Source organism: Penicillium psychrosexuale, assembly GCF_028828465.1.
Source record: "Penicillium psychrosexuale strain IBT 29551 chromosome Unknown utg000002l, whole genome shotgun sequence".
NCBI classification, from domain to species: Eukaryota; Fungi; Ascomycota; class Eurotiomycetes; order Eurotiales; family Aspergillaceae; genus Penicillium; species Penicillium psychrosexuale.
The window spans coordinates 4,269,115-4,280,847 of NW_026643187.1; the positions used below are offsets into that span (position 1 = coordinate 4,269,115).

At 42.5% G+C, this 11,733-nt stretch overlaps 3 protein-coding genes across 3 annotated transcripts; 1 reads left to right on the top strand and 2 right to left on the bottom strand.

Moving 5' to 3' along the window:
• Positions 1 to 7,455: 7,455 nt before the first annotated feature.
• On the top strand, positions 7,456 to 8,385 carry N7518_002768 (uncharacterized protein; the record flags this gene model as incomplete). The annotated part of the gene is made up of 2 exons (XM_057183696.1): positions 7,456 to 7,556; positions 7,791 to 8,385. 2 exons carry the CDS (start codon positions 7,456 to 7,458, stop codon positions 8,383 to 8,385), a joined length of 696 nt encoding a protein of 231 aa, XP_057045146.1.
• A 161-nt stretch (positions 8,386 to 8,546) lies between these two features.
• On the bottom strand, positions 8,547 to 8,931 carry N7518_002769 (uncharacterized protein; the record flags this gene model as incomplete). The annotated part of the gene is made up of 2 exons (XM_057183697.1): positions 8,547 to 8,744; positions 8,833 to 8,931. Coding segments are annotated over 2 exons (297 nt in total), but the record flags the coding sequence as incomplete, so codon positions are not given.
• Positions 8,932 to 11,151: 2,220 nt separating this feature from the next.
• On the bottom strand, positions 11,152 to 11,512 carry N7518_002770 (uncharacterized protein; the record flags this gene model as incomplete). Its single annotated transcript, XM_057183698.1, has 2 exons — positions 11,152 to 11,250; positions 11,306 to 11,512. The coding sequence occupies 2 exons, from the start codon at positions 11,510 to 11,512 to the stop codon at positions 11,152 to 11,154; spliced, it is 306 nt and encodes a 101-aa protein (XP_057045148.1).
• Positions 11,513 to 11,733: the final 221 nt, after the last annotated feature.

The following is an 11,733-nucleotide window of genomic DNA, read 5'->3' on the forward strand; positions in this document are numbered from 1 at the left end:
ACTTAAAGGGAATTCTACTAATGATTCCTAAAGAAAGAAGGCGAAAGCAGATAGCTGAATTGTCCCATGATACAGGACCAGGCGTATCCCCGGAAACACAGGATAAGAGACGGGATAAGACACAGCTGTAATCTCTTCAGCCTTTCTCTCAGGGCCAAGAAACTCATAGAGATCTTAAATCAGGTTTTCTAGCGTACCGGGTTCTAATATCAGAGTCTCGGGAACACGAGGCTTACGTGATGCGAGCTGGCGCCAAGTATTTTCCATAGGTATGATTTTCGGGATATATATCGTTGTAACTGCACCAATCCGCCCAACAGTCTCCTACTAAACCTACTTCAAGAAGCGCTGAAGAGTTGCTTTAGGCCCATATAGAGTAATAGTCTCTTATATCCAAGGGGGTACGCCGACCGTCCCACAGTCAAGCATCAGCATTTACATTTCAAAAAAGAAAGCTATTAGAGTATACCTACTAGAGTGATAGTGATTGGATATATCATCGATTGGTGTTTAGGCCTTTTGAGAGAGCCGGCAGGGTCGCTGGCATAATCATCGGATGGCATAGCCGTAGAAGGTCCCATAGCCAGTCACATATCGACCTCGTGGTAATAATAAAGCGTTTAACTTAAACACCAATTTCAACAACAGGAAATTGAATCTCTAGAATAGAGAGTAGTCGATACCTTCCTCTTTAGATAGCCAAATGAATGCTTCCGGTGTTTGGGCTAGATGACCTATGATCTACTTTAAAAGAAGGTAGTTTAGCGGAATGAAGGCAGAGTCCGTAAAATGTAAGATTTCCTTTCGAAGGGTCAATACCTTATAAGGGATCACATAAAACAAGAAGATCCACAATCCACCAAGAAATATGATAAGAGATCTAATGTCTGGAGAACACCCGCAAGGTAAGCGGAAGTGGGATAAAGAGGGAGGTATGCGGCAAAAACCTGTATTAAACCGAACATGACAGAGGAGCGAAAGTGCGATGAATAGATAATAGGAGGTTTGATTTTAATAGTACAGATTAGGCTTAAGCTAGTTTAAATACAGGCAGAGCCAAAGGGCGTCTATTGATATAGAAAGCTCTGCTGACATTATTTGCTAGAGGGGCCATCGCTCACTAGCTGTAGTATAAACAGGAGTCGAAGTAGGTCATTGTCATATCAATTTTCTTATATATCACTGGCTAACGAAGACCTGTCGATCAACCGCACTAAAGTCAATAGGCACTCGCTATACTCTGCACATGGTACCCAACTGTCTGTTATAACTAGAAGGTAATTCCTGCTCAGATTGGGTAACACTGCCGTATAGCTAGTAGCTGGAGACATTTGTTTTCGAGATACAAAGGTAATTTCTCCAGATTTTCAACCTCAGTTATTAATCCGCCAGGCCAACAAAATGAGGATTTTGAATAGGTGAACATAATTTCGAGTTTCTCAATTGCCAACTTTTCGCATTCAACTTAGCCCGTTTCCTCGCTTCGAAGTACTTGGATCTAAAAGGATGCGGACTGAACAGTCAGATTCAAAAGATCTATAATAAGAGTAGGAACGTAGGAACCTTTAAATCTGAGTCAAGTCTATCCATTGCTTCGAGGAACATTCTTGTACTTTCTCTATTTTGGTATTTTGCGATTTGTTTAACGGCATAGCGAAGATCACGCGTCTCCATAAAATGACTTGTCAACCAATCCATAACTCCTAGTCGATTTAAGAAGAGCGCAGCGTTGTACAAATTGATCTTAGCGATGGATTTGTAATACTCATGATCTTTCAATAGATACTCCAGGAATGGTTTTGGGTCCACACGGTATACCATAATGCTTTTCAGAAAAGTAGTTCTTTTTTCACCTTGGCCCGAAAGCAACGTCTCTTTCAGAGCGCGAAGACTGTTAGGGGTATAGTGTTTGAGTCGAGGGTCATATTAATATAATACACGCTCTTCTGGAAAGTCCATATCGACTAAGCCTAGTATCTAATATTTAGGTGATAATGAAAATGAGGACTAGATACTAGTCCTGTGGGTGAAACGAATTATATATCAATACTAGTACCGAATGGCGCTCGCAAGCTGCATTAGACTACCTACTTTCTCTATAACCTTTCCATAGTACAGCATTGCCTACATTCTCCAAGACCCCAGAAATTGCAGGTAGAGATCTATCACCTATCCGTATTCACCAAAACTTTAGCTTCAGGGACAAAAAATTCACAGCTTCTAAAAAGGACAACAGCCAGACGGACGTAACAGCTTTCATCGGAATCATAAACTCCATTGGCGAGGAGTCTGTTCTGTGCTAATTGAAAAGGAACTAAATTTCTAGATAAGGCAAATTGCCATAGACGGTCTGCGGCCCAATGTATAGTTTCTGCGAAGGTTCTTTTCAGTTTCACTAAAAATACACAATTTCATAATCTCCAACAATTAAGATAAAGTCGTTTGTAGGCGAAGTTGGGGAGCCTCAAGAGAAGAATTCACTCATTCATACAACAGGCTCCACAGTTTACCACACCGAGAGATAAAAAGTGCGCCAGCTACAAAGAGAATAGCGGGGGCGACGGCCATAAGAACTCTAGATTCCTAGCACAGTATTTTCTATGGTCTTTCTTCCAAATCATATTAGAGCTGCCCAATATCCTTATATTGTAATATCCAGCATTTGTGAATAATCACCTCGTAGTGATTCCCTCTAAGACATAGATACTGCCCGATAGAGTAAAGATACTCTATCCTTTCAAATTCATCGTCGGGGATCTCATTATAAGGGCGAACACCCGTAGTAATCTCAAAAATAAGACACCCAAGAGCAAAAATGTCAGTCGCCTGAGACCTCGGGGAGTCAGGTATCGTACAGTATCGATCTTCTTCCTCTACAAGGGGAAGCTAGTCGCCGATCGAAGAACCAGAGAAATCACAAAGTTTTATCGATAAGTCGCCAGCCACAAGGAAGTTCCAGGCGCTAATATCGGCATAAATAACACCAATACTATGAAGTGAGGATATAGCACTCACGGCCATTTCAACCCACCGCTCTCGAGTTTCGGTTTCGACTTTTTCGTTATAGAGTTCAAGATATTCGCGTAGATTGCCGAGTCGCAAGAAGGGGAGGTGGATAGACGCATCCGTAATCGTGATAAAATCGAGTATATTATCATTCTTTAGTAAAGCTCGGTAGATAGACTTTTCACGCTCAAAACATAACTGAGCATACTCCTAGTTATACAGAATTGTAGCCCTAGTTTCTGTATCACAATTGCAAAGGTCATATCTGAGAGGGGCTTTAATAACTTGGTCGGGAAGACAGGAATTTTGACAAATGATCCCTATAGCCCCAGTAGCTATAATACAAGAGCCACCCTCTGGTCAAAGAATTATGGGGTATTGGTCCATTATGAATTTAGCTCAAGTGGTCCGAAGTTGACCTGGGAGAGGATTAGACCAAGTAGTCTTTCTATATCTAAGATCATATGACTATCATTTACCCCTAGCTAGAGGCAGAGGGCCCGTGCTAATATTAGACCATCTAATTAGGTTTAGTGCTGTTTCTCTTGAGTAGGGCCGAAATAATAGAGATTGCCAATCAAGGGGAGAAACGAGGCTCAGCTTTCACACCCTTAATTCATTGATACATATCAGAATCTAGGATAAATACTGTCATTTTTCATCCCTGATACAGTTAGGTCACGTGACTGACCAGGCTGGTTTGTTCTGCAGAAAAACCAACTCAGATAGTTTTTCTCCCGAAAAACCAGTCCCGCAGTTTTTTCGCCCAAAAAACATCCTTTCATTTTGTTTTGTTTGTTTGATTACTAAGTTATCCATCAGATTATCATGTTTTCCGGACTATTGTCATTTTTAGAGAGTTAGAGAATTGATTGAGATTTTTCTGCCACATATACATTCGCCTTACCACCGTTTTTCCGTCAATACATACTAAAATCGACACTAACCAGTTTTTTAACTTAAAGTGAAAAACATTAACTCTCAGTGATATCAGAAACTAGATCGACACTTGGTTTGATTGCAGTTATTTTAAATACAAAACAAGGGCAATTTCCAAAGGTAAGCGCTGGCCTAGCCGTATACTAGTAAGATAATGCTTGGATTTTAGCCGAGTGACCATTTCGTCGAAGTTATTTCAGCTTCTCGTCCTCAGGAGCTCCTCTGACTGGGGTAAGCGTATGTATTGGTATAGAGAGAATTGGCTACCTACAGGGCAGTCGGGACAGTTTTGCTAACGGTTTATTTTAAGCCCAAGCCATTTTTCCTTCGTGATAATACCGCAGTCGGGGTCATCGCATGGCTCCACTGAGCTTATATCCTTTCTATAGCCACATTTGTATTTGGTAGGAGCGTGAACCATAGTGCACATATTGGATATCTCATACAGGAGTTAACTGGTAAGGGGAAACAATGACAGCCGTAACGTGTGTCTTTAGGACTTCGGGGGCGGGCTCACAATAATGAAAGATATTGTGTAAAGGTAATTTTTTGCCTTAAGTGATAATAGGTATAGCGATCAATTTATTTGATACCTCCCTAACAAGCTAGTCAGCTTATGCTTTAGGCTATTGTACTCTAGCCATTATAACTTCCGCCTCCAAATTTCGGTAATATTTAAAAGCGCAATGACTTCTTAGAAAGGTTACATATTGTCGGAATAGGATTTAAAGACGGTCTCATGATTGTGTAGACCTTTGATAGGCAGCTCCAAGTTCCTTCTAGCAGACTTGATATTATGTAAGCTTTGCGAAAAGTGATTGAGCAAGATAGAAGCTCTCTAGCTCATTAGTGACTATTATTAGGTCGATGCAAATATTTGAAATTATAATCACAGGAAAAGAAGACGTTAATCATTGCTACTTTTGAATTTCAAGGCGGCTACAGCGGAGGTCCTCGTAGGTCTAGACAGGGGAGATAATGCGTCTGAGTGGCACATTTGTAAACTTAGGATATAGTGACACGTCATAATACATATCATAAGGACTAACCAATTTCAGATACCCGCAATGCGTTCATCCCAAAATGGACTTTCTCTCAAGGCCAGATATGTAGTATTTGACTGGCGAGTGGTGAAACCAAGAATCTCATCTGAAAATATCGTATTAAACTCTTCTACCAGTGCAGTTTTTCAAAGCCAGGGCGGACTGCTCTGCTTTCCACTCGCACACCAGCAATCATAGGGATTAGAATGATAATCCGTGGATATATCAAAAGATAGTAGTGAAAAAGAAATCTAACTACTTACGTATAGATCGAAGCGTGAGTAAAGGCGGGTGGTAGAGCCTTTAAATGTGGTCAACCTACAGCTAAGCACGGCGCACGGCGCACAGACCCTCTTTCCCCGCTTAACGATCCATGAATCGCACAAAGCTTCCTTTCCCTTTACTACTCAGTGCGTCCTAATAGGTTCCGCACGATTTTTACAATATCAGGGTAATACCCCTACTTATATCAAGCATCTTAAGTTACGCGTCATTTATTTAGAAGCCACACGTGATACCCCCTCCTATCTGGATTCTCAAAATAGTCAGCACCGGACAGACGAGCAGACCAAGTTATGCGATATTTGCCAGACCCCCGATCGTTACACTGGTAGTTCGAGTATTTATGCTACTAATACCGCTCACAATCAACCGTATCTAGACGAAACCTGCAGTAACAACTTACAAATTGAATTTTGGAAACCCAAGGAACAAGTTAGCGGCAAGTCCACTACAAAGGGTAGAGCCTCGACAGTAGATAATACTAAAGATCTACCGGAGCTTTATTCCAAGTTTAAATGCCTCCCACAATCTGGTAGTTAGAAAGTTTTGTTATTTTCCGACGATATTCAAAAAAAGGAGATTGTTCATCACTTGATATCTAGCCTAGCTCCATCAGAGAGCATTTCTTCATCCAAGCCATCGTCTGCTCCTCTGGTATTAGCCTTATCGGATTACAGCAAGTCTATTAGTACAACAAGTTCGGCAAAAAAAAATCGGTCATTCACATATTTTCGAGAGCTTGTCTTCTGTTCCATATATACTGTTGCGAGAACTGTTATACAAAGCGAAACCGTGTATAACATCATGCGATCCGTTTATAGGTCTGACGCAGGCTCGCAACGGTTCAGAACCCTCATTCATGGTACAAAATGGGTCAATGAAGCTATTTACCATCTATCTCGGACTACATGGGGTTCAAAGAGTTAGGATATTTTCTACACCGGTATAAGGCCCTTTCAGGAATCATGGTAGCAAGGCTAACTCAGAATGATCTTAAAGTTGAACGGCAAGTTGACTTCTTCACTCGAATACATTCTTCCATCAAGCCAGATACCTTCGCGAAAGGGCTGAAGAAAGACTTTTACCCTAACAAGCCTTCGAAAACATCAATGCCCTTTGCAATTCCTTCCATAATAAGAAAGATTTTCAATTACAAAGTGCCGTAAGTCACCTGCTCGAGATGTAGCGCATTGGCTGATATCATCGCTTCAGCCTAGAGCATATTTGTGAAGTTTTGGGTCATCCATTTTCCGATTACCAAAACCTTGACCTTATTAGTCTTAACCAGTTTCTCGATGGCAGCAAAAGACGAATGGCGGAGACATCTGACACTTCGTCAAAACGGCACTGTGGCAGTCCACCTTCTTCATCGGAAGGTAAAAATAGCCTCAATTTTCATTACCTTCCTAAGAATATCTGTACTAACGATTGATCACGACATTTTCACAGATTCACCGCATTCGTTGAGCACTACCGCTTCTTTATCAGCACTCCAGTCACCTATACCTTCAGAATCACTAAGCTACATCGACGAAAACCAGACGAGCGCATCGACCTTAATGGAAAGTCTACTTATCAACGCTACAGTCAGATCAACTGAGGAGATCAGAGATACAAATATTAGCGAAAGATACCAGACCAGCAATTTCCCAACGTCGGATAGCATACCTTCCGAGCATCCCACTCCAGGGAATGACCTGCCAAGATTCTCTATATCAAGAGATATACGTAGACAATCATCTTCTCCGGTGGCCTATTTGGAATCAGGGCCCCAACACAATCAGCCTTTTGTAGAAGGGAATCCCGCTACTTTTTCACCCCAGCCAGAAGGTATGGCCTAAAAAATCGTCTCTCAATCGTAAATATTTAGCTAACATTTCCAGCTTATAACAATTGTGTTTCTGAACAGATCGCTCAAGGCCTTCTCCAATCGACTGAAAATAGAGATTGTTCTAAATCTTTGTTTTCAGGGGATCCTGGCCAGGAGGATGGGCTATTGATTTCTAGGTCTACATTCGATACCAATACACCTGGCAGACTGACAGTAGATTCTAGGATATTTAGTGGGATTCATGGTCTAGTAGAGAAAGGATCATTCGGAGTACATAATTGCCGCTCTCGAGAAATTCCAAGGGATTATCAATCACAATTACAATCGCACTATCTTGAAAAAGGCGCGCGGCAAATGCTGGCTTCCGCCGCAAATCTTCAGTTCACAGATACAAGTGACACATCACCCAGTCAAGCATATTCTAGTCCTAAGACTTCACCCACAGCGGATAGCAGGTACAATGAGGGGCCCTTAAGCCATTGTCAGGTATCGAAATCTCCGATAGACTTCGCGCGCGAACGCAATCTTATCACTAATGACACTACGATATCATACCATCCCTTCGATACGTCAATACCGAGTATCTCTGACCTATCACCTTCAGTTCACTAGAGACAGGAAGATGTATTTGAGAGGAGGCTCAACCTTCCGCAGCAAGGTTTAGATGGTTCTTCGTCAAGCCCACATAGCGCGCTACCGCCGGTAGACCTGGATCAGCTCTATGATTTCCGTATCGATGAGTTCAACCCAGTTTCGAGTACGCCTTTAGTAAGCCCGCATAGCGTGCTACCGCCGGTAGACCTGGACCAGCTCTATGATTTCCGTATCGATGAGTTCAACCCAGTTTCGAGCATGCCTTTAGCGGGCCCGCATAGCGTGCTACCGCCGGTAGACCTGGACCAGCTCTATGATTTCCATATCGATGAGTTCAACCCAGTTTCGAGCATGCCTTTAGCGGGCCCGCATAGCGTGCTACCGCCGGTAGACCTGGACCAGCTCTATGATTTCCGTATCGATGAGTTCAACCCAGTTTCGAGCATGCCTTTAGCGGGCCCGCATAGCGTGCTACCGCCGGTAGACCTAGACCAGCTCTATGATTTCCGTGTCGATGAGTTCAACCCAGTTTCGAGCATGCCTTTAGCGGGCCCGCATAGCGTACTACCGCCGGTAGACCTAGACCAGCTCTATGATTTCCGTATCGATGAGTTCAACCCGGCCACAAAGATACCCCAGCAACCTCCAAGCCGTCTTTTAGCAGGACAGCCGCCCCATCCATTCGCTTAGGACCGTGGTCCAACTATATTTTTCGGTAATAAGACTTCGGTCTCCATTCCTATTACATACAGAATTTAATTTGTATAATACAGAGAATTATTACATTTATGGGACAGATTACCAATGAAATTTCTGGGAGTAACGCGCCCAAATTACTCGGCGCTCAGATATTAGTTAGGTACAAGAAACAATCCAGTAGCACCCGCACCCAAGACTGGCTCGTTATCGACTCGTATGTAACGTCCTACCTCTAACAACCCCCCGGGGATCACATTGATTTCATCAGATAGTAGTATAAGGTATCCTTGCTTTGGGTGATTCACTAATTTTGTGGACTTGGACCAATATCTTAAACGCCCTTCCCATATCTAAAAAGATGAAAAGAATCAGTACTTATTAAACATCCCGTCTATCCCCCCCAACAAAGGAACAAGAAGACTCGCGAACCGTACATACCTCGTCAATGTTTAATTCAATTTTAATCCGAGAAATCAATTCCGAAAGAGCATCCCCACCATACTTTTTGTTTCCACTATCGTCTTCGTGGACCACTGTTACTGGTGATAGCAAGGCCTTTATTTATTTTCTGATCTCCTCGGCTAGAGCAGGTAATAGTCGGGTTTCCATCAAATACCGAAGAATTTGATCACAAATAGGTGCTTTATATATCATAAGTAAATAACCATCAGTTGCAGGATATAGACGTACATTTTAGGGACCGGAAATTCGAAAGCTATTATCACATCGCTGTGAGTTAAACTTAGGAGGGGCAAAAGATTTCTGGGCAGCCAGACGATATTAGGTAAAAGATCACATAACGTTTGAAACCACCTGGCACCTACCAAGACCCCGCACCGCGTGACCTACCCCTCATATCCACATGACAATAAATCCTATGGTGCTTTGCTTAGGCTTACCAGGCATATAGCCGTGCCTTCCCATGCCACCCCCCACCGCCTTCGTGACGTCCGAAACCACCACATATCCCACCGGCTTTCCGATTAAAGTCGCCAATACCTAGACGAGCAGTCTGTGCAGTCAGCCCATGAAATCCTCTCCTGCTCACCTAGGCAACACCCACCGAACTTTCATCGAGCATATATGATTACCTGCTTTATATAAGAGATGAATCCATCGACTTGATTATAGAACCCTAACTTAAGATATTGACTGCGTTAACGATAACTGGCGCTGGTAGGGGAAATAGTTAGGCTCTATCGGTACGTTGCGCCAAAAACACGGTAAAACCGTCCACCGGATATAACTCACTGCAGCGCTTTATTATCAATACCCGCTTTATTATCAATGCCCGAAAATAATAATATTACCATACTTCAGAGCAAACTCAAAGTTCCAAATAAAGGCCAACTTAATACATTCGGGTCATTGCGTGCAAATGCCAAGAGCCCAACTGTTTCCAGATCGGGCTCATGGCCCAATGATGTGCTAGCTCAGCTAAGAGGGTCAATACAGCGATCGCGCCGGCCCGAAGGTTCTTTCTTCTAATACCCGTTCAATATCCACAGTGCAAAAATATATGCACAACAGGCTCATCATATAGGCGACCACCAAGGAAGAGTCTCACGATTTGCGAAACCATGGTCTCAAAACCGTGGTCAACCACGGTTTTTATATACCTCGCATAACAGTTAAAGTTAATACTGCCGTTTTCAACTCTTCTCAATACACCGGGTATATCGAAAAGCCTTCCTACAAACCTCGGCAAAATGCTAGCAGGTCTCTATCAGGACCAGATTCGGAACGCCGATAAAAAGGCTAAAGCAGTTAAAGTTTCCAAAGGTAAGTCTTCTTCACTACGATCATTGACGTTAGCTTTAACCACATAATAGGTCGCCCACAGAGACTTAATAAACCAAAACTATCTCAATATCATCTAGAGGCACACCATAAAGCGACTCCATATCTATATACTCTGTATCTTACTTTAGTTAACAATCCATTTATCGGCTTTTACAACCCAATCACAGAAAACCAAATTCCACCTAAAGCAGCAAGAGACGCCATCAGGGAGCTTAACAGAATCAATATCCGCCTAATAGACAGAAACATTGCCAACGATTTAGACCTAGGTCTCGGTCAAATCCAGTGGCAGTGCTTTATTAAAAAATGGAAAACGATCATCTTCGTGCTAAAGAACACTCACCAAACCGGAGAACCAGAAATAAAACCATTCATACTCGCCCTCTCGAATATATATAAAGAATACGACTATCCAAACGCATGGGCCAGTATACCTCCTAGTGAGCCAGCAGAGGCCCATAGAGTTAACAAGATCAAGACCGAGTAAGCATTACTCGGTTTCTACATGACTCCCTTACGAGCTTTCGTTCAGATTCTCTGGTCTTAGTATAGAAGAGGTATCGAAATATATGAATTTAGTACATCGTGATCGTTATTCTATACCGCTTAGTAATATAATTGAGTTTTTCACGATAGAATAGGTATGCTTAATAATACTCGAAACAACGTCTAAAATTTGGAGATAAGAATATCAACTTGAAAAGGACTAAGCACAAATATAATATCGCAACTTCTATCTGATACCGCATACATATCTTACCCTGCAAAAGGGTAGCATCTAACATATCCTGTGAATGGTACTCGACAAAAAGGACACATCTTCGGCGTTTCAAGATTTCCTGCGCATGACTCGCAAACCATATATCCACAAAGAATAGTCACCCAGTGATCTGGCTACATATAGCAGATCTTACACTCTAGTTTAGGCCTTTCCCTTTCCTAGGAAAGCGCCCTTTAGGTATGTTTGTGCGCTTCCCTCTCGAGGTAAAGTACATCTTGTAATAGTTGAATATCACAGTCAACTGCCTTTCGGAGCTCTTCAAAAGCGTTATCCTAGCAATTGTTAGTTCAGAAAGAAGAAGATACTGTAATCAGGGGGAATTGGTACCATTAATAGCTCCTTTATTTCGGTTCTTTTGCATTTGCGTAAGGGTATTGTATCCGCCTTATCAGCATTTAATTCAACGATCATACTCTCAAAGTCCCAGTATCTGTAATCACGGCGTAGGCCCCTTCGAGGGCATAAACTACCTGGCTCGAGCCTATGAATCTCCTCGTCGTCATCGATAACAATCGTATCAGAAGGGCTTGCCATTTAGGATCTTTAAGATAGGGGAGGAAATAAGCCGGTCGGATAAGGGGAAAGGATAATCTAAGAAAATATCACCAGCGGGGGAAAGGAGGCGCTTTATATGCCTAAGGGTCAGCGTTAGTGGAGTCAGCCTCGGGGAACCATTAGATAAGATACGTTCGTAATAGTTCCAGCGGCATTGTAGGATTAGGCCTCGAACCATAATAGCATAAGACTAGGATATA